A 25,048-nucleotide genomic window follows, 5' to 3' on the forward strand; every position below is an offset into this window, starting at 1 on the left:
AGTCTAACATATAAAGAGAAAGGCTTCCCCAGTCACATCTTGCAGAGACAACCAATTATCCCAGATGTGCCATTATTTTGAGTGTAGTCATGCAGTTGGTTTGTAAAGTTCTCAAACTTAAAAGGACCATTAGGCTCACAAAGACAGCCGGCATGCTGAGCGCTAGCGCCCCCTGTGGGTTGTGATGAATACAGGTCACTCCATGCCTTGAAAGTACCTTTCCCTGGTAGCAACCCACTCGCCTTTGAGACTCACCCATTTTGTTCCCTGTTGTCTGACTTTTGAGAACTACTTGCAGGTGACTTGGCCTAATGCTTCTTCGAATGACAGTGAACAATTGTGTTACTGGTGGCACCTGTTGTGTGTGGCAGGCGCCTTGCATACATTCTCTACTGAATTCTGGAGGGAGGGACCACATTGATCTGTGTTTGAGAGATAAGGTTGCTGAGCCTTATAAAGGTGATCTGTTGGGTAAAGCCACAGACTGGCCTTATGTCTCAGCCCTCATACTAGACTGTGTGGCTTTTCCTTTCGGGAGGGGCGTCAGGATGCCTGGGGGTCTTGCCTACAAGTGCCCAGTGCCCCTGCATCACTCACTCAGACTCCAGCAAGGGCTCAGGAGCGTGCAGAGATACACATACTTTGGATATGTGATGCTTCCTGAGGCCCAGGGCTCCCCAGGGCTATTCTCGGAAGCGAGTGAGTGCGCACACTTTAAGATCTGATCATTGGGGCTGGGGAGATGGCTCAACGGGCAAGAGCACTTACTGCATAAGCCTGAGGGTCAGAGTTCATTCCCTAGCACCTATGTAGAAAACTGGGTGTGGCCACATGTGCCTGTAACCCAAGTACTGTGAGGGGTCAGAAACTGGAGACTCCCTGGAGCTCTCTGGTCAGCCAGTCTGACTGAGGATCGCAGTGGGCAGTGAGAGACTCTGTCTCACGTAAACAGCACAGGTGAGTGGTGGAGAAAGACACTCGAAGTTCTCCCCTGGCCTCTGCACATTTGTGCGTGGGACAAATGCATTTGCACACACACACCGTGCCACACATACCATGCACACATGCTAGAAACAAAAGACCAGATCATTTAAAACTTCCATTTGTGGGGCTGAGGTGATGGCTCAGCACGTAAGAGCACTTGGCTGTACAAGCACAAGAACCTGATTCACCCTGAGTTCAATCCCTAGCACCCATGTGAAAAGCTGGCCATGGCCATACCTTCCCGTCACCCCAGTTCTGTGGTGAGAAGACTGGAGAATTGCTGGGGCTCATTGATCAATGAGGGTGACTGAAAAAAATGGCAGCTCAGGTTTAGTGAGGCTCTGTTTCAAGGAAACACGTGGATGAGTGATAGAACAGGCACCCCGATGTTCTCCCCTGGCCTCTGCAGTGTGTCCATCTGTATGATCATGTGCATATACCACACCCCCCCACAATTCTACACATATTTATGTACTCCCAACCCTTCTATTCATGTCCTTGGTGGAATGTGATCTTGCTGTATACTACATGCACATGTTTTCAAAGTGAACACTTGGAAATAAGCACATGCTTCAAATAGTGTGGTACAATATAGGTTGGATGACCCCTAGGCCAAAACAATGGCTCCGAACAGTAAAAGAATAAGACGGTGGACTTTTGTAATAGAACTGAATTTTAGACCAGCCAATCACTGGGCAGTTGACCCTGGGCACGGAACCCTGCTTCTCCCGCATGCTCAGTCGATCAGTTTGAACTGAGCTCCATCCCTCCATTATTCACTGCCTGCTTGAGTATTGGCACTGCTGAGCCCGGGAGTGGGACACAGCTGGCTGAATCCTCTGAGGTGCCTGTGCTCAGGTGGGGCTTAAACTGGACTGGGGGTTCCCAGGTTGACTAGTGCTGGGAGAAGCCCTGGAATGGGTCCTTCCCCTCCTCCACGGACCGGTTGCTGGGCAGCTCTTGCTGCAGAGTCCATGCAGGGAGTTGGGCTAGACCTGGAGAGGCTCTCAGGAAGTTCGCTGTTGCTGGTCACTCTGAGGGTGTTCTGGTTCCTTCCCTGGGAATGGCAGGCGGTCTGGCTGTTGTCCTCCTATTGCACAGGAAGACTGGGGCTGAGAAAGGCCTGGCCTGGTGGACTGCTCAGTGTGTCTGAGGCCCTGCCGCGTCTTCCCTGGCAGAGCCGTGATTGGAAATGCACCTTCCCAGACCCACACAGACCTTCTGAACCCGAATCTGCCTTTCTCTAGACCCCAGGGCTCCCTGTGGATCGAAAAGGCTGAGGGCCCGGGAGATGGCTCATAGATAAAGTGCTGTACACATGTGAGGCCCTGAGCTTGCATCTCTAGAACCCATAGGAAGCCAGAGAGCACTTGCCATTCCAGCATTCCGGCAGCAGCATTGCAGGTAGAGACAGGAGACGCTTAGGGAGCTTGCAGGCAAGTCAGCCTGTTGTATGCAGTGGTGAACAAGAGACCCTGCCTCAGTAGGAGGTGGGAGGTGCTGACTGACAATCAGGCTTGCCCTTTGACCTCCATGTGTGCTTCATGGCATGCACACACCTGCACTCACATAGGAACGTGCGCATGAGCATGTGCGCACACGCACACGCACACACATACAAACACGTGTGCAGCCACATACACAAAGAGTGCACAGCCTCAATGCCATTTTCAGGGATCCAGATCTACTAGTCTCCAAGACTTGGGGTCTTCATCCCTGTGGGAGATTACCTCCTGCCCTAGCAGTTCTTGACATCCAGGTTATTTGATCTTTACAACCGTGCTAATAATGACAATCGCTGGGTACCGACTTTGTGTTTGGCATGGTGACAGACACCAGGCATGTCCTCACCACAGTCCTGAGAGCTAGATACCGTCATTACCCATTTCATAGATGTGAAGATGGAGGCCAAGAGAAGCTGGGGAAGCCCAGGGAGCCAGAGGAGCTGTGTTCAGGGCGTGACCTGAAGGTCCAGGCAGTGCTTGGTGACGCTCTCTCTCACCTGCCCTGTGGCGTCTCTTAGCCTTTCTGTGTTGACTGCAGTGGTGTTCTGGGTGCTGCTTGTCCCAGAAAGGTGCAGAGCCTTCTGGGGACCTCGGGCCTCTGTGACTACTCATTTCTCTCCTTGGCCCAGGGCTCTGGGGATGGACAGCGAGGTGGCTCTTGGCTTCTCTTATTCAAGACAAGGCAGATCAAGTATTCCAAATGGTATGGGACTGTAACTGGGTCTCAACATAGCTTGTCACCATCAGTGTCATTGATTTTGAAGATACTGAAATTTGGCCAGAGATATAGCTCAGTTGGTTAAAGTTCTTGCCTAGTACGCACATAGTCCTGACTTCTATCCCCAGCACCGTATAAACTGGGCATGGGTGTTTGCTTTAATCCCAGCACTCGGGAGGTGGAGGTAGGAGGACTGGAAATAAGTTCAAGGTTATCCTCAGCTACATAATGAGTTTGCGAGGCCAGCCCTGGGATACAAGAAACCTTGTCTCAAAAAAAAAAAAAAAAAAAAAAGAAAAGAAAAGAAAAGAAAAAAGAGAAAGGACTTAAACGGCTTATCTAAGGGCCATTTCTTTCAACTTGAAGCCTTTTTCAAGATCCCCTCCCCCTTAAGCTCTGGGAAGCTGAAGTTGTGGGGAGGGTTCCTGTCCATTCTGGCTGCCCTGACAGGGACTGGAGATGCTGCTCAGCTCTGGTTACCCCACGTGTGGGGTCCAGGCGGATTAGGTTTCTGGGGTCTGCGAGCAGGGCAGAAGCAAGCTTGGCTTTATCTCCAAAGCACAGTCTAATTGCTCCCTGCCTTGTGGATGGGGACACCCGCTAGGCCACAGAGGAGGCCTGTCCTGTCCTCCCCAGGGCTCCTCAGCAAGACCCTGGTTGTCCCAGCGGGACTGCCCTATATCTTGGGGACCAGGAGGACAAGGTCACAGTGGCAAGAGGCCTGAGGGTGGATACACTGGTAGGTGGCATGCTGCTACCAGAAGAAGGGCAAGGGGTGGGGTTCCGAGGGAGCAGGGGGCTACTCGGTGCGCACTTACCATGCCCTCTTCTCCTGTTCCAGGGTTACCACAGGTCAAACCACTTCATAGCCACTCAAGGTACCTGGCCCTCAGCCTGCGCGCGACACCTCCCATGTGCCCGGGACGCCTGCTGCCTGCCTGCCTGTCGCCCCTGATGCCCTGCTTGCTTGCCCTGCATCTGTGTCTCTGTCCCCACTCCCTGCTTGGGCTTCTTGGCATCTGGCTGTTTGTCTCTGTCCCCATTCTGTTCTCTGTGTCTCCCAATGTGATCAGTCCAACCCCAGCAACCTGTCTTTCTCCGCGGTGGCAGGTGCACAAGAGCTGGCCAGGTGGCATCTGCATGGGTTTGGAGGGTGCCTCTTGGTTCAGTGACCACCTGGGTCCCTTCTGATCATGTGTCGTTGCCCCTACTGTTCTTTTATCTTCTCCTCTTGGAACTTTTCCTCATGGGACAAGGATCTGTCCTCTATGCTGTTTCCTGGGTCCCACTTAATATTCTGGGCTCTCCAGCTGAGCTTTGCCCTGATGCTGCCCAGGACTCTGTGGGCATAAGTAGGCAGTGGTAGGGTGTTTGTGGGGTGAGTGAGAATCCCCCATTGGGGGCCTGGAAACCTCCTGGCTTGGGGTGGTACTTGGCATCAGGGTGTGCTGGCCATGGGGAGACCTTGCTTAGGAACAGGCGCCCTCTGTGCCCCCAGGGCCGAAGCCTGAGATGATCTACGACTTCTGGCGCATGGTGTGGCAGGAGCACTGTGCTAGCATCGTCATGATCACCAAGCTGGTAGAGGTGGGCCGGGTAAGTGGGGCCGGGGGTAGGGTGGGCTGGAGGTAGGGTGGGCTGCGGCAGGTGGCCGAGGAGAGCCTGCTGAGTCCTGGCTCTTGGTGGCTGCAGGTGAAGTGCTCGCGGTACTGGCCCGAGGCCTCAGACATGTACGGGGACATCAAGATCACGCTCGTGAAGACGGAGACGTTGGCTGAGTATGTCGTGCGCACCTTTGCCCTGGAGCGGGTGAGTCTCTCCCACACCCACTCCCCTTAGAGCCCACCCTCCCTCAGCTCAGGGAGCTGGAAAGCAGCTGCCCCCCTTCCTCAGCAAGGACCCCTTTGGTAGTGCTTGCTGGGAGCATGTCTGAGGGATGGGTGGGTATCTATCCCAGCTGGAGTCCCAAGAGGAGTCTGGGGTGGTGGAGAGGATGCCAGGTTGCCCTGTGTTGGCACCTCCTGGGTGGGTGCTCTGCGCTGGGTCTGTTACACATGGTCTTAGCCCTGGAAAGTTGCAGATATGGATTTATCATCAGTCCCTTTTTGCAGATGGGAGAAGTGAGGCTCATGGTCCTGTCCACAGTCCCACTTAATCACTATGAGATCCTCAGAGGAGACAGTTTCCCTATTGAAACTAAGACTGGCATCACGACCTTCTCCTGTTTACACGACAACCCCCGGGCAAAGGGTTTTCAGTAGCCCAGGGTTAAGCCCCTGGCAGACCCTTGTCCGCGAGCATAGTGTCTGTCCATCCAGTCTCGGCCAAGGGGATTCTCTCTAGTTGCGTTTTCCTCACCTGTACGATGGGCATTGATATCTACCTGGCCAGTCCCAAGAAGCAGTGTGGTGCCTGCCACAGGGTAGGGTACACAGCAGGTGTCTAATAGATGCAACCAGTGCCTCACTGAGAGCACTGTGATCTCCACAGAGAGGCTACGCAGCCCGGCACGAGGTCCGCCAGTTCCACTTTACAGCATGGCCGGAGCATGGTGTCCCCTACCACGCCACGGGGCTGTTGGCCTTCATCCGGCGTGTGAAGGCCTCCACCCCTCCTGAAGCCGGGCCCGTTGTCATCCACTGCAGGTGGGATTGCTGGGATCCTGGGAAGAGGCCTGGGGGGCGGTCTGGTCTGGAGTTGGGGAGGGTCAAGGTCCCTGAGGAAGACTAGGCCTGGGCTTAGCCTGGAGATGGGCAGGAGAGAATGACCCCCAAAGGCTCTGAGGCTGGTACCCCTTCGGAGCCCCTTTGCCAGCATTGAGGGGTCCTGAAGCCTGGAGGTGGCCTCAGGGTTGATGAGGCTGTGGCAGGATCAAATCTCTCCTGCTCTCAGCTAGGAAGTGTCCCCTGCTCGCCTGCCACCTGCTGGGTTCAACCCATGGCTGAGAAGGACTCGCCTCCTCCCCAAGCCCAGTGGGCCTTGCTTGACCCTTGACCTTCATGCTTTGACAGCCCTGACCTTTGCCCCTTTCTGGTTCTCAACTCTTGCTGGGATTCACTCCTGTCACCTCAACTGCCTTTCTTCTCTTAGAGCTCCCCCTCGCTCCATGCCTTCCTCTTCCCTCTTCTGGTGGAGCTCTTCCTCCCAGACTTGGGCTTCTGCGGGTCCCACAGCCTCCATGGCTCATCCTGGCTCCTCTGAGGGGATCCTTACCAGCCCATGTGGCAGACTCCTTCCCCTTGTCCTGTCCCCCACGCTGTCTTCTCTTTGATTTCTTTGGATCTTTAAAAAAATTGTTTGTTTATTTGAGAGAGCGAGGCAGACGCAGAGAGAATATGGATGCACCAGGCCTTCTTGTCACTGCACATGAACTCCAGATGCATGCACCACTTAGTGCATCTGGCTTTATGTGAGTACTGGGGAATCGAGCTTGGCTTCTTAGGCTTTGCAGGCAAGCGCCTTAACCACTGAGCAATCTCTCCAGTCCTTCTTTGAATCTTTTAAAGATTCTATACTTTAAAAATAAAGCTTTATTGATAGATAATGCACTTAATGCAAAGCATACTTAAATTGTGAATAAATATCCATGTAGCTTCATGAATTTTTACAAAGTGAACACATCTGTAGCTGTATTTGAGTTCATAAATTCTTTTATGAGCTGGCGTGGTGGCGCACGCCTTTAATCCCAGCACTTGGGAGGCAGAGGTAGGAGGATCGCTGTGAGTTCGAGGCCACCCTGAGACTACATAGTTAATTAATTCCAGGTCAGCCTGAGCCAGAGTGAGACCCTACCTTGAAAAAACTAAAAAAAAAAAAAAAAAAAAAAAAAAATTCTTTTATGATGTTGCTGAGTTTTGCTCTTTGTTGAGGATCTCACTCTATCCTAGGCTGATGTAGAACTCACTCTGTAGTCCTAGGCTGTCCTCAAACTTAGTGATCTTCTTACCTCCACCTCCCAAGTGCTGAGATTAAAGGTATGCACCACCACACACCGCACTGGCAGATCCAGAAATTTTAAGAGCATTCAAGGAGCGGGGGAGATGGCTCAATGGGGAAAGTGCTTACCATGCAGGCATGAGGACCTGAGTTTAGATGGCCAGCACCCATGTAAAATGCAAGGCATGCTGTCACGCATCTGCAATCCCAGTTCTGAGGAGGCTGAGGCAGAAGGATCCCTGGGGCTTGTTGGCTATTTAGGCTAGCTGAGTTGGTGAGTTTTGGGTTCAGTGAGAAACCCTGCCTCATATCAATCAACTGGAGAGCAGCTGAGGAAGACACCAGATGTTGACCTCTGGCCACCACCCTCATGTACACATACAGGCATATGCACTCACATACACATGTGTGCCCACCCCCACATACACACGCCTACACATGCAGAAAGAGCAAGGGTTGGGGAGATGCCAAGAACTAGGACCCGAGTGGGCCTGAGTTACCTTGTGTTTGATTCTCCAGCACCCACATAAGGAGTTGGGTGTGACCACACATGCTGTACTGGAGAACCAGGAGGCTTGCTGCTTGCTGGCAGTTCTGGGTTCAGTGAGAGACTCTGTTCAAAGGAAACCTATGGATGAGCAACATAGGAGTGCTCTGACCTCTGCACACATGTGCCTGGGGCACATGCATCTATACATGTATGCACACACACTATATGCACACACACCATACGCACACACACTAGAAATAATGTATCAGTAGAACCCTGGACCCCGTTCCACAGTGCTCTCTCCTTCCACAGCTCTCACTCTCTGATTCCACCCTGCCTGTGGGTCTCAACTTCATCTAAATCGAGTCCCCAGCACACTCTCTGCTGTGCGACTTCCTTCCCTCCACCGTGGTGTGTGAGGTCCGTCCGCTTGGCATCACGTTGAGTGGTGGACAGATGCCAGCCTGTCTGTGCCTCCCCCATTGCTAGGCATTTCGGCTGTGTCTAGTTCTGTCAGGAATAGTGGCGCTGAAGTAAAATGGCAGCTCCCGGGACTCTGGCATGGCTTCTGGTCAAGAAATGCCCAACTGCGGTGGGGGTGAAGTGGTGGGGGTGGTGCGTAGGAGCAGAAGCGCCGCTTGGGAACGCTAGGCCTTGTGGATGCCGCTGACATCTTCCAAAGTGCTTGTGACATCTCAGCTGGGTCGTCTTAGGTAATGCTTCAGGCCTCCACTTTCAATCCTGGAATCTTGGCATCATCTTTTCTACTCTTCCACCCCCTTAACGCTGCTCAACCTTGCACTGAGCACACGTCACTGTGATGAATCCAACACAGACCCACTCTTCCCGGGCTCGTGGTGGGGCTGGGAGACAGCCATATCAACATGGACCGTGAAGCAGGAAGTGCTGTAATCAAAGCTGGTCACATGGCGCCCAGTGCTCCTGCCTGCTGCCTGCCTGCAAGTGTTGGAGGCTCCTCTGAGGATGTGGGCGGGGGTGAGCAGGTGGGGCTTGGAGGATGCGCAGGAGGTCTGGGGATATCCCAGAGGAGGGGCACTCTTGGACTGAGCTCAGAGCACCACCTCTGTCCCTCTCCTTGAGTCGTCTCAGTTCCTCACCCTCTTTCCCCCTTTCCCAAACCCCGTCCTCAGCTCCCCGGATCTCTCTTCTGACACATTTCCCAGAATTCCTCCAGCCCCCTGCTCCCTGTTTCTTCCTTACTGTGTCTTCTCTGTGACCCTGACCCCTAAGTGCTGAAGATAGGGCAGGAAGCTGAGCCCCCTGCTTATCTTCTCCCTGATCCTGAGCCCCATTAGAAGGCTTTTAGGTGGCCCTGGGTCTTTTTCTCCCTACAGCGCAGGCACCGGCCGCACAGGCTGCTACATTGTCCTGGACGTGATGCTGGACATGGCAGAGTGTGAGGGAGTCGTGGACATTTACAACTGTGTGAAGACCCTCTGTTCCCGACGTGTGAACATGATCCAGACCGAGGTATGGACCCAGCCCTGGCTCCATCTTCCCTCTCCTCTGGGACTTGAGTCTCTGGTGGCTCAGAGCTGGTACAACTCTTTCCACAGCCTCCTTAGGCTTCCTTTCCCCAGAGCCATCTATAAATAGGGGGCTCTTAGGGTCTCCCCAAGCCCTGCCCCATGGCATTAACGTTTGATGAGTTAGGCAGTAGGCTCTGGAGGCAGACATACCAGATCTGCATCCTCACTAGCTCTGGGACCTTAGTCTGTCTCCCATCTCTCAGGTGATCTGCTGCAGGGATAGGTTATTGGGGTGTGATGGAGATGAGCTGTGATGAAGATTGGACTCCACCTTAGAGTAACCCTGCCTTAACCTTGAACTTGCTTGTTTTCCCTCCCCTACAGACCCCCAGTTTCTAGCCCCGTCTCCATTCTCACATTTTCCTTTTGTCTTCTAGGAGCAATACATCTTCATTCATGATGCAATTCTGGAGGCCTGCCTGTGTGGGGAGACCACCATCCCTGTCAATGAGTTCAAGGCCACCTACAGGGAGATGATCCGCATTGACCCTCAGAGTAATTCCTCCCAGCTGAGGGAAGAGTTCCAGGTGGGGGGCTGCGTGTGCGTGGGCATGCTGGGAGGGCCCAGCAGGGGGGACCGCCTTGAGACAAAACTGGGGACAGAGTTAGGTGGCTGCGAAGGACTCAGACATGGGGAGGGGGTGTAAGATATCAGAGCAGTTTTGCTCCCGGGTTTTGAAGTCAGAACTAAGCCTGGGTTCTAATCCTGGCTCATCTAGCGAGGAGCTGTGAGGAGCCTTGAGCAGGTCACCGTGCCTCTCTAAGCCTCTGCTTTGCTACCCAGAAAAGAAAGGAAGTTCACGGGGCCCTTGCAGATGTGTAGTCATCAGTCATCGGGGTTCCCCCAGGTGTCAGCACGAAATCGAGCTCAGGCTGCAGTGCCTGCAGAGCCGGGGTGCTGCAGAGCTGGCTGGGGGATCTAGGGGTGCACGGGCTTGGTTCATCTGCCCCTGGTTCTGCTCTGGTTTCCCTTTCCCCTTTCCTCTTTCTCCCTTTTCTCCTTTCTCCTTTCCCTCTCTCCCCTTCTCTTCCACTTTCCCACCCCTTTCCCTCTTTCTTCCCTCCTTCCCTTCCCTCCTCTTCCCTCTCCTCTCCTTCCCCCTCTCTCCCTTCCCCCTCTTTCCTCCCTCCCTCTCTTCCTTCCTCTCTTTTCTTATTTTATTTATTTCCCTTTCTTCTTTTCTCCTCTTCCTCCCTCCCTCCCTTCCTTTCTCTCTTTTCTTATTTTATTTCTTTATTTCCCTTTCTTCTTTTCTCCTCTTCCTTCCTCCCTCCTTTCCACCTTCCTTCCTTCCCTCCTTCTCTTCCTCCCTCCCTTTTCCCCTCCTTCCTTCCCTCCCTCCTGGCCTTCCTTTCAGGATGTTGTGTAGCCCAGGATGCCCTTGAACATGCTAGGTAGCCAAACATCACCTTGAACTCCTGATTCTCCTGCCTCTACCTCTCAAGTGTTGGGATTACAAGCATACACCACCACACCTGATGTCTTGTCTGTCTGTTCCCAACTGGCCTCAAACTCACAGGAATCCTGCCTCAGCTTCACAAGTGTTGGGCTTAAAGGCATGCACCACTATACCTGGCTTCTGCTCTGGTCTTAGTTTCACTCAGACCTGCAGCTGGCCCATAGCTGTGCCAGGCTTATGTCATCTCTGTGGTCAGGAGACTGAAGAGAGGCCCTTGCTGTACCAACAGTCCCAGACAAACCCTAGCCTGAGCTCATGCACTGTCTTCCCAGGCTGGGGTCAGAGATGGAGCCCAGGCTGCGGTGCTGGTTTCCGAGCTGGGACTAGCCTCACTGTGCTTTAGAGCTAAAGCAGGTGAAGGCTGCTCTCCAGAGTTGTCTACGTGTCCCTGGGACCAGTGACTCCATTGCCCTCAGCACTCAGGGTTCTCATGTTTCTTAAGCAGTGTGGCACCTGCATGTGGGATACTCGGGAGCCAGTGAAGGGTGATCAGGAACATGGGGCTGATGACTTCTTTTTAGGGAGAGGTATTGGTTTTTGGGATTGTGACAGGCTCAGGGATTCTTGGAGGAATCTCTAAGAGCAAGAGTGAGACTGAGACCTATGAATCCACACATGAGGCCTGAAGGCAAGGAGCGGAGGAAATATCCGAAGCCTGGTGCTCCGGGATGCACGCATTCTGTCTAGACAGGGATGTGACTCAGGCAGGTGCCCTCCTGTGCCTGGCACCTAAAATCTACTCTGTAGACGAGGTGGGATTCAGGCTTCTCTCTCTATATATCTATCTGTCTATATATATAATGTTTACTTATTTGTGTGTATGAGAAAGAGACAGAGAGAATGAGCGTGTGGGAGTGCCAGGGCCTTCTGTGGCTACAAATGAACTCCAGATGCATGTACCACTTTGTGCATCCAGCTTTGTGTGGGTACTGGGGAATCAAATTGAGGTCCTCAGGCTTTGCAAGCAAGTGCCTTTAACCGGTAAGCCATCTCTCCAGCCCCCCCGGCTTGCCTCAGAAAGCACTGATAAGCTAGTGGTGATCCTCACTGTACCTGCCCCATCTGGAGTGCTGGGTGCTCCTGGCTCTGCTCTGTGCCTAGCACGATCCCCTTGGTCCTCTAGTAGCCCCATGCGGGGGGCATATTATCTTCCCATTCACAGCTGAGGCTGAGAGGTGTGGGAGCTGTTCCAAGGTCCCGTGGGCAGCGGAGGGCATGCTTTAGCCTGCACAGCTCAGTCCAGCCTCAGCATGACCTGGCGACAGGGATCTCTGGTCTGTGCCATCTTTCTTCCTTTTCTCTGGGTCTGAGTTTCTCCATTCATAAGCCAGCCCAGGGTTCTCCATGGGGCTGTGAGGAGGCCCAGCAAGCCCTGGCTGTGTTCTCTGTCCCTGCCCCTGCTCCCTGTAGACGCTGAACTCGGTCACACCGCCGCTGGACGTGGAGGAGTGCAGCATTGCCCTGCTGCCTCGCAACCGCGACAAGAACCGCAGCATGGACGTACTGCCCCCCGACCGCTGCCTGCCCTTTCTCATCTCCACGGACGGAGACCCCAACAACTACATCAATGCGGCCCTGACTGATGTGAGACCTCAGGGGTGCCGTGGGCTCTGGAAGCAGTGTCTGACAAGGTCGGAGAGTCAAGGGAGCAGAGCTAAGGGCTCTGGTGGGATGGACCCTCTGCCCATTCTGGGGCCAGACCCACAGGGTGACCTTCCTACTCCCCACCGACCTTGCACTGTTGGCATTATTTGCATCAGTACTTCCCTTCCAGTACTGGCTTTAGCCCAGGTGGGCGTGTGGTCGGCGGAGTTGAGGCAGGGCTTTCTCCAGGATCAGGCCCAGCAGAGTCCAGGGTGGATGAGTGATTCAGAGGTTGCTTGGAGAGGCCCAGAGGGTTTGGGGTTGGGACTAGAGCCCTGACGTTTAGAGCCAGGGGAGCCAGTCTTGGGAAGGGGGAGCTGGATCCTGTTTTATTTATTTATTTCTTTAAATTTATGTGTGAAAGAGAGAAAGAGTGGGAAGAGAGAGAATGGGCTTGTCAGGGCCTCCCAGCCATTACAAACAAACCCCAGATGCATGCACCACCTTCTGCATCTGGCTTATGTGGGTTCTGGGGAATTGAACTGAGGTCCTTGAGGGTTTGCAGGCAAGCACCTTAATGGCTAAGCTATCTCTCCAGCCCCTGTTTTAATTTTTTTTTTTCTCTCGAGGTATAGGGTCTCACTCTGGCTCAGGCTGACCTGGAATTCACTATGTAGTCTCAGGGTGGCTTTGAACTCACGGCGATCCTCCTACCTCTGCCTCCCGAGTGCTGGGATTAAAGGCATGTGCCACCATGCCCGGCTGTTTTAATTTTTTTAAAAGAGATTGCATATTATTTATTTATTTATTTATTTGAGAGAGAGAGAGAGAGAGAGAGAGAGAGAGACAGAGAGAGAGAGAGGGAGGGAGGGAGGGAGAGAGAATGGGCATGTCAGGGCCTCTAGACACTGCAAACAAACCCTGACTTATGCGCCATCTCATGCATCTGGCTTACATGGCTACTGGGAAGTTGAACCCGAGCCCTTAGGCTTCAGACAAGTGCCTTAAGCGCTAAGCCATCTCTCCAGCCCTGGATCCTGGTTTAGAACCTGGTATGCAATGGTTACTTAAGGGGCCATTTAGCAGGTAATTTTCCTGGTCCTAGCCCAGGAGATGTCACTTCCTTTATGGGGTATTGGAAGAGGAGCAGAGCTGGGGTCATGGAGGTCCAGGATGCTATCACCTGAGGAGAGTCCCTGAGTCCATCCTCTCCTTCTCCTCTGTTGGAGCCAGTCAAGAACAGTACAGTGGACAGACGGGTGCAGATCCAAATGTCACAGGAAACACTGGAGAATCTGGTTTTAGATGCATGGCCACATGGACTGTGGATGCCTTGGCCCCTCCGCCAGGCTGACTTGCTCTCCTGGATACATGAAGAATAGGCCATTGTGCGTGTGTGGAAGGAGTGGGTCAGTGAGGATGCTTCTGAGAGGACAGAGCTGAGCCCAGGGAACTGCTCGGGCAGGAGTGAAGGAGGTGGGGTCAGGCCAGGTGTAACACAACTGGATGTCCCCCACCCACTACATAAGGAGAAGGGAGGTTCTCCCCAGTGAGCGTGAGGGAGGTACCTTTGGGGCCTGGGTCTCGGTCCAGAGTTCTTCAACAGCACAAGGTGTGGTGATGATGTAGTGAGGAAGCTTGTCCTTGGCTTCCTGGAGTGGGCCAAAGCCCCATCCCTGAAATGTGACACATGGGAGGGTCCTGCAGAAACTGTCCCTCAGTCTCTGTGTGTTTGTGTGTGTGTGTATTTGGTGGTCTCTGGACCTGTCGGAGGTTCCTGGAGGGTACAAATATTTTGGGATGGGAACTTGGGATTTTGTGACTTTTCTCCTAGTGCTGTCTTTCACGTCGGTGTGACATCTGCACTCTGGGGGCCAGGGAGGAAGGTCTAAGGGTCTTGGTCTGTAGCTGGGGAGCGTCTAGGTGGGAACAGCCTGTCAGGCAGAGAAGCTTCCAGCACTGCCCTGCCGCCTCCTGGGTCCTCAGTTACCTCAGGCACCTGATACCAGCTATGTGGGTCTGATTAGCTTAGGATACAGGAGTCCTGATTCTTGGGAGTGTGCTTGTCTGGGGGGTCAATGGGAGTGTTTGGGGAGCAGTCCATTCTCTGGGAGCCCCATGGGTCAGGCAGCAGGAGCCTGGACAGAAGCTTTTTGTCTCTGTCTTGCACAAGAAGGCAAAGGGCAGGTCAATCTTCACACAGGGTTCAAGTTAAGATTAAGGCTAGAAGACGTCAGACAAGGGCCAGGGTCCTCTGAGCCACTGTCAGCAGTAGGGTCAGGAGGAGGGCCTGGGGTCCTTGTATACGAAGAGAATGAAGGTCGGGCCAGGCAGGGTCCTGGCAGCCTTGATGCTGGAGACCGGGGAGAAGGCTGGATGCCAGCTTCCCAGCAGACTGAGGTTGGGAACAGTGGCTGTTACTCCATGGGGTGTGGGGGTGGGGGTCTCAACTCTGCAGCCGTGGAAGTTGGGAGTAGTCTAGAGATTTGCTTATTTACAAATAATTGTTGAACCCCTATAATGTGCTGGGCAGAGGCCATACCCTGAGATCTCTGCTCTGCTAAAACCTTGCATTCAGCAGAGGGGATGGACAAGGTGGGACAGTCACTGAATAAGTGTGTAAATGCCATGCACTCGAAATGTCTACAGGAAGCATCCAGGTGTGTGTGGGGGGACTTCATGTGGATGTGGGGCCTGTGTGCTGCTGTGTTTGGTGAGGCAGTACAGGGAGTTCCTTGAGGAGCTGGAAATTCAAAGAGCAGAAGGTCGTGAGGGAGAGGGCCATGCAGACACTTGGGAAATTGAATCTGCAGAGACAGCCGATGCAAAGGCCCTGAGGGAGGGAGCAAGCTTGGGATCTTTCGCTGTTTAGTTCCTAGGGACCATGGGCTTGGGTACAAAAGACCAGGGGCCACCCCATCAGTTCAGGCCTCGGCCTTCTGGGTAGCCTGTGACATGGTCCACTGTGGGCAGCGTGCTTCTGCAGGCACAGCTGGCTAGCGGAGGCCATGCTTGGCCTCAGCCTAGGTCGGGGGCTGTGCACCACAGGGCTCTGCTGGGCCTTGGTCTTCCTGCAGAGCTACACGCGGAGCGCGGCCTTCATCGTGACCCTGCACCCACTGCAGAGCACCACCCCGGACTTCTGGCGGCTGGTCTACGACTACGGGTGCACCTCCATTGTCATGCTCAACCAGCTTAACCAGTCCAACTCTGCCTGGGTGAGGCTGCTGACCGGAAGCTCAGTGTGTTCAAGGTTGCCATCCCCAAAGTCAAGAGCAGGAGCCCAGGTCTATTCGTTGTGGGGTCTTAGATGAGTGACCCCCCACTTTCCCCAGAGCCTGGGCTTCAGACGGAGCCAGCGGCTTTGTACTGAGCGTCTGCTGTACTCTCAGTTTCATTTACAGCTGACAGTGGCCCTGGGGGTGGAGGCTTCTGGGGAGAAAACTAAAGAAATTAAGACCCAAAAAGAGGCTGTGGAGATGGCTCATTTGGTAAACTGCTTGCCTCACTGGTAAGAGTTTTCATCCCCGGAGCCCACAATGTGCTAGAAGTTTATGGCAGGGCTGTCCAAATTAAAAACTAGCTTTCGGGGGAAAAAAAACCATGGTGGGCTGGCAGACATGTGCAACCCCAGAGCTGGGGAGCAAAGACAGGAGCATCCCCGGGGCTCATTGGTCAGCCAGTGTAGCCTAAACGGTGAGTTCCAGGCCAGTGAGGGGCCCTGTCTCACCAAGGTGGATGACACTTGAATGATGTTGAGGCTTTCCTCTGATGTCCACATGCTTGCACACACATGTCCATACGCACACGTATGTCCCCCCCCCACATACACATGTCCACACACACACACGCACACGCGCGAGCGTGCTCAGGAGGGGAGGTTCGTTCTCCCAGGTCTCATAGCCGGGCAGTGGCAGTGCTGAGCCTGTCCCCCTCCTGCCGCTCTGTTCAGAAGTCTGCTTTGGTGGTAGCTTCACTGGTCTCTGAAGTAGACTCAAATTCCAGCCTCCTGTTTTCTGCCTTTGACTTAGGAGAAGTTATGTTACTTTTTATTGCCTCAGTTCCCTTCTCTGTAAACTGGGGCTTCTCACAGGGCCTGTTCTGCTGGTGCCCAGTGCTGTCCCCAGCATGGAGTAGGTGCTCAGGGATGAAGATGATGAGGGTGACAGCTGCTTCTCAGGTTGGCCAGACACTGGCTCAGTGACAGTCCAGGGATGCCCCCTCTGACTTCCTGCTTCCCTCTGTGGCTCCCAGGGCCAGTGCTGCCAGAAGTACAGATGCCAGGTCTTCTGACTGCCTGATCACACACACATCTTAGGTCTCTGGATGCCCATGTGTCCCTGCTGTCTGCCCCAGGAGGCTGGGGGGATATTCGAACAGCCTCTTTCTCACTGTCAGTAAGAGCTGGAGGTGGGCTCTGTGAGTCAGGCTACTGGCATACAGCCTGGGGACCCGGGCTGAAGACCAGCTTTGTCAGGAGCCCACCTTGGCAGGGGTGGGGAGGAGAGACTGAGGGCAAGTTTACTCAGGCACCACTCACCGAATTGCTCGTGCAGTTAGCCATTCCCCCCTCCCCCCAGGGACTCTCCCCGCCTGGCAGTGTGGGGACACAGAAGACTAAGCCCCTTTTAGGTCTCATGGTCCAAGGAGAAGCAGGTGCAGAGCTGATGACAGTAACAGTGCTAAGGACTGGCATAGGGACACAGGGAAGCCTGGGTGTGTGGTGCGTTAAGGCTTCTTGGGGGAGACAGCGTCTGAATTGAGATATGTGGGCAGAGTCGAGTTCAGCAGGTGAGGAGGTAGGGGATGGATGGAAGATCAAACCTTGGAGAGGAAATTGCATTTGCAAAGTTCTGTCAGCATGAAGTTTCCAGGGCCCCAGGCGTCCTCTTAGGGGGCTGTGGTCAGAGGGGAAGAGCAGAAGCATGGTGTCACTTGAGATGAACATAGGGACGACCTCAGAAGTGAGTGGTACCTCTGTCCCTGCCATGTACTGAGTATCTACTCCATGCCAGCACAGCCTGGGGCAGGGCACCTCAGGCACCTTTGACATGGTCCTCATCATAACCCTATGAGGTCAGGTTCCTGTGATGGGCCCCACTTTACAGAGAAGGAAACCAAGGCTCAGGCTGGTAAGTTCATGTACCCCAGTTTTACAGATGAACAAACTGGGGCTCAGGCAGAGAGACAGAAGCTGAGGCTTGGAGGCGGATCAGCCCATAGGAACTGAGTGTGTGTGTGTGTGTGTATGTGTGTGTGTGTGTGTGTGTGTGTGTGTATATGTGTGTGTGTGTGTGTGTGTGTGTGTGTGTGTGTATGTGGGGGGGGTGCTTCACCTCTCTGCCCCCCCATCTCCAGTATGGCCTGCAGGGGCAGATAAGCAGCACCATGTCCGTGGAGGGCTGTGGGTCAGGTGTGGGGAGCTGAGGGCTGTGTCCCACATCAGAGATGCCCCAGTTCCGCACTGCGGCTGGCTCAGAGGCAGCAAGGAGGAGGTGGGGTTGTTTTAGGATGGGTGGGGTGATCTCATTCTCTCTGGAAGAGGGCAGCATGACGCAGGCATGTGCACACACGTGTGTGGGAGCATAGCACGGCACAGTGGAAGTTTGAAGCTGCATGGCAGTGCAGTGTAGTGTAGCCTCATGGCACCAAGTGTGGTGTTTTCCCATGTAAATGCGTCCCTGGGTTCCGAGGGTAGTGGTGGAGAGCTGGAGCATGCTGCAGTGAGGCGGTGGGCCAGGGTGGGAACCCGCAGAAGTGAGGGTGGGTTGGGTTGGGTTACCCCCGGCCTGGCTTCAACCAGCATTCTCTCCATGCCCCAGCCCTGCCTGCAGTACTGGCCTGAGCCAGGTCGGCAGCAGTACGGCCTCATGGAAGTGGAGTTTGTGTCGGGCACAGCAGATGAGGACTTAGTGGCTCGGGTTTTCCGGGTACAGAACATCTCTCGGGTGAGTGGTCTGAGGAGTCGAATGGGGAGGACCTGGGTGGTGGCTGGGCTACCTGTAGTGACCCTCTTGGGGTCACCAGGTCTCCTGTGACCTCAGTGCTTATGATCCCTGGCTGGCTGCTGTGCCCCAGTTGCAGGAGGGCCACCTGCTGGTGAGGCACTTCCAGTTCCTTCGTTGGTCTGCTTACCGGGACACGCCTGACTCCAGGAAGGCCTTCCTGCACCTACTGGCCGAGGTGGACAAGTGGCAGGCCGAGAGCGGGGACGGGCGCACTGTGGTGCACTGCCTGTGAGTGCTCTCCCGGTGCGGGGTGGGTGCAGGGCGGGCAAGGCAGAGGTCCCAGCTGACAGAAGACCTCAGGGCCAGCATCCAAGAGCCTGGGCTCCTGGAGGCAGTGGCCTGCATTCTCTCCAGCCAGCTGAGGTTGGCCCTGACTTCTTTTTTGTTGTTTATTTTTATTTATTTGAGAGCAACAGACAGAGAAGGAGGGAGAGAGAGAGAGAGAATGGGCGCACCAGGGCCTCCAGCCACTGCAAACGAACTCCAGACACGTGCTCCCCCTTGTGCATCTGGCTAACGTGGGTCCTGGGGAATCGAGCCTTGAACCGGGGTCCTTAGGCTTCACAGGCAAGCGCTTAACCACTAAGCCATCTCTCCAGCCCCAGCCCTGGCTTCTGTGAAGGAATCTAGTCACTTACCAAAGTGTAGCCTCAATTTGGGGCAACTGCTCAGGACTTTCTGTGTGGTGCGTGACTTTACTAGTTAAGTGTTTTTTTTTTTTTTTTTTAAATATTTATTTATTTGCAAGGAGAGAGAAAAGAGGGAGGAGAGGGAGAGAGAAAATGTGAACAGGCTTCTAGCCACTGCAGACAAGCTCCACATGTCTGCACCACTTTGTACATCTGGATTTATGTGTGTACTGGGGAATCAAACCCCAGTCGTTAGGATTTTCAGGCAAGTACCTTAACCTCTGAGCCATTTCTCCAGCCATAGTTTGTCTTTTTTAAAAAAGTTAATTTTATTTATTTATTTATTTTTATTGACAACGTTCATAATTGTAGACAATAATCCATAGTAATTCCCTCCCTCCCCGCACTTTCCTCTTTGAAACTCTACTCTCCATCATATCCCCTCCTCTTGCAATCAGTCTCTTATTTTGATGTCGTGATCTTTTCCTCCTCTTATGATGGTCCTGTGTAGGTAGTGTCAGGCACTGTGAGGTCATAGATATCCAGGCCATTTTGTTTCTGGAGGAGCACGTTGTAAGGAGTCCTACTCCTCCTTTGGCTTTTACATTCTTTCTGCCACCTCCTCCGCAATGGATCCTGAGCCTTGGAAGATGTGGTAGAGATGTTTCAGTGCTGAGCACTCCTCTGTCACTTCTTCTCAGCACCATGGTGCCTTCTGAGTCATCCCAAGGTCACCGCCATCTGAAAAGAGCAGCTTCTCAAACTAAAAGTGAGAGTAGCATTAATATATGGGTATAGAGCCGGGTGTGGTGGTGCATGCCTTTAATCCCAGCACTAGGGAGGCAGAGGTGGGAGGATCACTGTGGGTTCGAGGCCACCCTAGACTACATAGTGAATTCCAGGTCAGCCTGGGCCAGAGTGAGACCCTACCTCGAAAACCCAAAGAAGAAAAAAATAAAAAAATATAGGTATGAACATCAAGAGAAGTGTTTACCGGCAGTTTGGTGAGCATAGTATATACATTTAGCCAGGCAGCAGCAGATGTTACACCCCTAAGGCTCATGACTATCCCTGTTGTAGGTTTTTAGTACCAGGGATGTATTCCGTCCCATGGAGCAGGCCTCAAGTCCAATTGGAGAGCAGTTGGTTTCCCACATAACAGACATGTCACTATTGCACCTGTTGGGCTCATTTGGCCTGGCAGGCAAAACTTAAGACTTGCAGTGTCCACTGTTGAGTATCTCCACTGGTGATTTCTCTCTCTCCCATTGAACTGCATGCAGCATAGCTTTTTCCAGCTTTCTGTCAGCTGGTCTACATGGAGGAGGTTATCAGCTCAGTTCCAGCAGGATTTCTCGGTGGCCTTGCAGCCCAAGTATGTGGAGTCTTCAGCAATAGGCTCTTACCATCTATTCTTGGTGGGAAACCACAGGACTTGGCAATGGCCTGTAATGTTTTGGGGTATCAGTGACCTCCCTGGCCAACAACTCACTGGAAGGTATCCCATCTCTGGCACTGAAAATTTTCTAGTAACAATCTATGGCTTCTGAGTGTTCAATTGTCCAAAAAAATAGATTTCCATATGACTAATGCCCTCTTAGATTTTGATTACCATTCCCCCCACCTTTCCTCTACTCAGTCTCTTCCCCTGACCTCACTTAGGCCTTTTCATCCCCATTAATCTGTTCTTCTACTTACATATATACAATACCATCCTATTAAGTCCCCCCTCCCTTCCTTTCTGTTGCCTTTGTATCCGCTTTCTAGCTTACTGGCCTCTGCTGCTGAGTTTTATTTCTACGTACATAGAAGTCCAATCACTTGTAGCTAGGATCCACATATGAGAGGGAACATGTGACATTTGGCTTTCTGGGTCTGGGTTACCTCACTAAGTATAATCCTTTCCAGACCTATCCATTTTCCTTCAAATTTCATGATTTCATTTTTCTTAACTGCTCAGTAGAACTCCATTGTGTAAATATGCCACATCTTCATTATCCACTCATCAGTTGAGGGACATCTAGGCTGGCATAGTTTGTCTTTTGTCGGAATTTTTTACCCTGTGTAATTGTAGCTTCTGTTTATGTTAGTGGAATTTCAATCTTTGTTACACACGAATGCATGCAGCATTCATTCATCCACTCACTCATTCATCCATTCCCATGCACCACCATTCATAAATCCATGTTTTTACTCATGTCTGGGTGCAGTTACTTCTTTGCTCCCCATTTTTTTCAAGGTAGGGTCTTGCTGTAGCCCAGGGTGACCTGGAATTCACTCTGTAGTCTCAGACTGACCTTGCACTCACAGCCGTTCTCCTCCCTCTGCCTCCTGAGTGCTGGGATTAGAGGCGTGCGCCCCCACCCCGGCCTTTGCTCCCGGCTCTGTCATGCTTCCGACAGGTTTTGAGCCCCCAGTGCCAGACTAGGCACGGCCTCAGGGCTTGCTTTTCAAAGTTCTGGTGGGAGACCCCTAGAGAAGAGGGCCTCTTATTCCCAGGAGGCAGGGCACATGTGTTCTCACAGGAACAGGGGAGGCTGGGAGGGGAGGGCAGGGCAGGGGCTCTGATGGCAGCGGTAAGCACAAGTGCATGTTTGGCTTGTGTGTCTGCATTGCTGGTTGTGACTTGTTTTCTTTGCTGGATTCTGAGTTTGCTTGCTGTTGGGCCGCCCTGCTCTGTTGCGGCCTTGGACTCACTGCCTGGCTTTTGCAGCCATGTCTGGCTCTTTTCTCAAGGGGACCTGTACAGGCTGTTTCTCCTGAAGGATAGGTCTGCTGCATGACTTAAGACCTTGAATTCATTCTCAGCCTCTGAGCTTTCTTTAACCTTTATGGTCCTGGGGCTGGCCTCTGGGCCCAGCCGCTGTCACCCTGGACCCGTCCTTCAGCACCCGGGTTGGTCCCTCACAGCCAGCACCGCCCCCATTGCCAGCTCCTCCCCCAAACCAGGCCCCTCCCCCAAACCAGGCCCCTCCCCCATTTCCAGACTCCTCCTTCCATCTCCAGCCCCTCCCCCATCTGCATGCCCCTCCCCCTTCGCAAGTTCTTCCCCCCCGGCTCGCTGGTTCCTCCTCACGTGGTTCTCTAGCGGGCCGGCCCTTCACCTCAGTCTCCTCTAGAGCTTTCGTTCTTGTTTTCCATGCCCTGCCCTGCCTCTCACTTTTGGCATCTGTGACCCCTACCCTCACCTCTGTCTTGAGCTTGCCTGGCACTGCCTTTCAACCTTTGGGTTCCCAGGTCTCGCCCCAAACCTTTTTGTCTGTCTCCTTTTAGCAATGGGGGCGGCCGCAGCGGCACCTTCTGCGCCTGCGCCACAGTCCTGGAGATGATTCGCTGTCACAGCCTGGTGGATGTTTTCTTTGCTGCCAAAACGCTTCGGAACTACAAGCCCAATATGGTGGAGACCATGGTGAGGCCCCTTGTCCCCGGTTCTGCCGCTGCCACCTCCCAGCCCAAGCCAAGTTAGGCACCTCAGCATCCGCTCTCCCCTGTCTGGTCCCCTAGTTTTGGGCCTTGGTTCTAGATCCAGGGTGTCAGAATGTCCTCATTCTTTCCCCTGAAGGCTGCCAGAGCTTAAGGGGCCCTGTCCCCACCCCTAGTGACCCCCTTCCCCTCTCTTCCCAGGAGCAGTACCACTTCTGCTACGATGTGGCCCTGGAATACCTGGAGGCGCTGGAGTCAAGATAGCGGGCCCCTGGCCTGGGCTGCCCACTGAGCACTCAGGGCCCGGCCTGCCATTCCAGACAGGTGAAGAGGACCTATGCCCAGCTCTGCTCAGCCATAGCCCCAAGCACTGGAGTGGACACTGGGCTATCTTGCTGGTCCTTGTGGGCAGGCTGCAGGCCAAGATTAGCAAGACAGCAGTCAGCCCCACCTCCAGAGGGTAGCTTGCAGGCTGATCTGGAGAGGCCAGGGACGGTGACAGTGGCCAGAACAGCTTGCGGTAGTGGGACCCAGGCCAGGCCCCTTGACTCCATCTCAGCCCTTGACAGAGATGCTTGGGGCCCTGCAGAGAGTGTCCCAGGCCAAGCTTTCTATCCCACGTGGCCTCTTCCGCACATGGGTGGAGGGTGCCCATCCCCAGTCTCACCTGGCCTGGCCCCTGAGTATTCTGGGCAGCTGGAGCTTTGTCCTGACTTGCCATGGGACACGTTGACCATGTTGCAGCTCCCTCCTCCACCCCACGACTCCCTGCAGACCCCAGTGTGCTTTGCCAGCCATGGTTCTCCTCTGCTGCGTCCCGACATGTGCTCTGAGCTTCCTGGAGCAGGACCTGCTCCTCTCCTGAGCCCTGTCCCTGCCTGGTCCCGTGTCTGCAGATGAAGTGAGCTCAGCTGTCCCTCCCCTGTCCTTCAGGCCTCCATGGCCTGCTCCTGCTCGGCTTGGGTTGGTGACACTGCAAGGCTGAACATGGCCCCTGGGGTTGAGGTGTCTGTGGCTCCTGGACAGGCTGTCCTTGGGTAGAACAGGGCTAGTCACAACCCATAGAGTTTGCAGGAAAAAGGGGTGCTATGGGATATGGGATGGTGGACCAGATTTTTTTTTTTGCTTATTTTTTGGTGTGGGTGGGTGGGAAGTTCTCTTTAAAATGGGGTAGGCCACACCCCCTTCCGTGCCTCAATTTCCCCATCTGTAAACTGTAGATACAACTACTGACCTACCTCGCAGGGGGCTGTGGCGAGGCATATGGTAATGTTTGTAAAGCGCTTTGTAAATAAATGTGCTCTCTGAATGCCAGCCAGTGGCCTTATGTGTCTGGCAAGCCTGATGGAGGCCTGCTTGCCTGCCCTAGCCTTCAGGTGCAGTGGGGGTGGGAGGTGGGGTCAGTGGCCTGGGTGTTAGGCTGGCTTTGGTTAGTCTTTACCTCATTCCCTCCGTCTTTCTTTCATTTTCTTTCTGTATGTTTGTGGTGTGTATGCATGCTGGCTTGTGTGTATGTGTGTGCATGTGTGTGGCCCAGAGACAACCTCAGGTTTTAACCTTAGCAACCCCAGCCGCTCTTTTTGAGATAGGCCATCTCATTGGCCTAGAGTTTAACTAGACTAGATTGGCTGGCCCGCGTGCTGCAGGGGTCCTCCTGTGTTTGTCTCCCAGAGCTGAATTGTAGGTGCCTATCAATAGGCCCAGCTTTTTTACATGGTTACTGGGGAGTCCTCATGCTTGTGAGGCAAGCACTTAACACACTGAGCTAGTTCCTCTTCCCTGCTTTTTTTTTTTTTTTTTTTTTTTCTATCCATAACACAGTGAAGGTGTGGACCAGGGAATGGCACAGTCTTAATTGCAGAGGTGGTTCTTGTGGACCCTGGTTGTCACTGTTTTCACCCAGGCTCCCTTAGGAAGGGGACTTCACCTTGAGGCCCCCGAGGCCCATTGCTGCCTTGCATTTTCTGGGGGCTTGCGTTAAGGTCTGGGTCAGCTTGGTCTGCAGCAGCAGGCAAGGCACAGGCTCTTGCAACAGAGAGACAGATCCCAGGTGCGTCAACTGGGGATCAAGGCCCTGTCTGGCTCTTGGTTTCTCATCTGTGACAGGTGATAGTTCTCTTAAGACCCAGTGAAATGGGCCTTAGGTGATGCCAGGCTTCCTGAGAGACCTCAGTTTACAATTACATGGGAGAAATGGGTCCAAGGCGACACATCTCTTTTGGATACCATAGTTTAGCTAAGCCACCCTGGCCCAGCCCAGCCCACTCCCAACCTCAGCCTGAGGCTCCCGTGTTGAATGGAGTACAAGGAAGGGGCTGGCAGGTAGGCACCTGAGTCCCTCCTGGTTCTACCAAATTCTTTTTTTTTTTAAAATTTTTTTTGTTTATTTTTATTTATTTATTTGAGAACGACAGAGAGAAAGAGGCAAATAGAGAGAAGAGAGGGAATGGGCACGCCAGGGCCTCCAGCCACTGCAAAGAACTCCAGATGCGTGTACCCACTTGTGCATCTGGCTAACATGGGTCCTTGGGAATCCAGCCTTGAACCTGGGTCCTCAGGCTTCACAGGCAAGTGCTTAACCGCTAAGACATCTCTCTAGCCCTCTACCGAATTCTTGATGTATATGTGACCTTGGGCAAAACACTTTCTGTTCTGATTTGACTTTATGTGAATATTGGTTTATGATTGACTGATTCTATTCCCACATGACCTGCCTTTCTGTGAGTCAGGATGCTGCCTTTTCTAATGGCTTCACACCTCA

At 53.4% G+C, this 25,048-nt stretch overlaps 1 protein-coding gene across 4 annotated transcripts in view; it reads left to right on the top strand.

The window, feature by feature from the left end:
- Positions 1-23,601, top strand: part of Ptpru (protein tyrosine phosphatase receptor type U) — a 95,146-nt gene extending 71,545 nt beyond the window's left edge. For all 4 annotated transcript variants that reach the window (XM_045148833.1, XM_045148834.1, XM_045148835.1 and 1 more), the window contains 12 exons: positions 4,049-4,085; positions 4,706-4,803; positions 4,900-5,016; positions 5,698-5,852; positions 8,989-9,124; positions 9,561-9,710; positions 12,054-12,227; positions 15,305-15,445; positions 18,050-18,175; positions 18,306-18,463; positions 22,138-22,273; positions 22,489-23,601. In XM_045148833.1, coding sequence (XP_045004768.1) covers positions 4,049-4,085; positions 4,706-4,803; positions 4,900-5,016; positions 5,698-5,852; positions 8,989-9,124; positions 9,561-9,710; positions 12,054-12,227; positions 15,305-15,445; positions 18,050-18,175; positions 18,306-18,463; positions 22,138-22,273; positions 22,489-22,551 — 1,491 coding nt within the window. In that variant the 3' untranslated portion in view covers positions 22,552-23,601. The remainder of the gene's footprint in view (positions 1-4,048; positions 4,086-4,705; positions 4,804-4,899; positions 5,017-5,697; positions 5,853-8,988; positions 9,125-9,560; positions 9,711-12,053; positions 12,228-15,304; positions 15,446-18,049; positions 18,176-18,305; positions 18,464-22,137; positions 22,274-22,488) is intronic.
- Positions 23,602-25,048: the final 1,447 nt, after the last annotated feature.

The sequence above is a fragment of the Jaculus jaculus genome, chromosome 5, assembly GCF_020740685.1.
Source record: "Jaculus jaculus isolate mJacJac1 chromosome 5, mJacJac1.mat.Y.cur, whole genome shotgun sequence".
NCBI lineage: Eukaryota > Metazoa > Chordata > Mammalia > Rodentia > Dipodidae > Jaculus > Jaculus jaculus.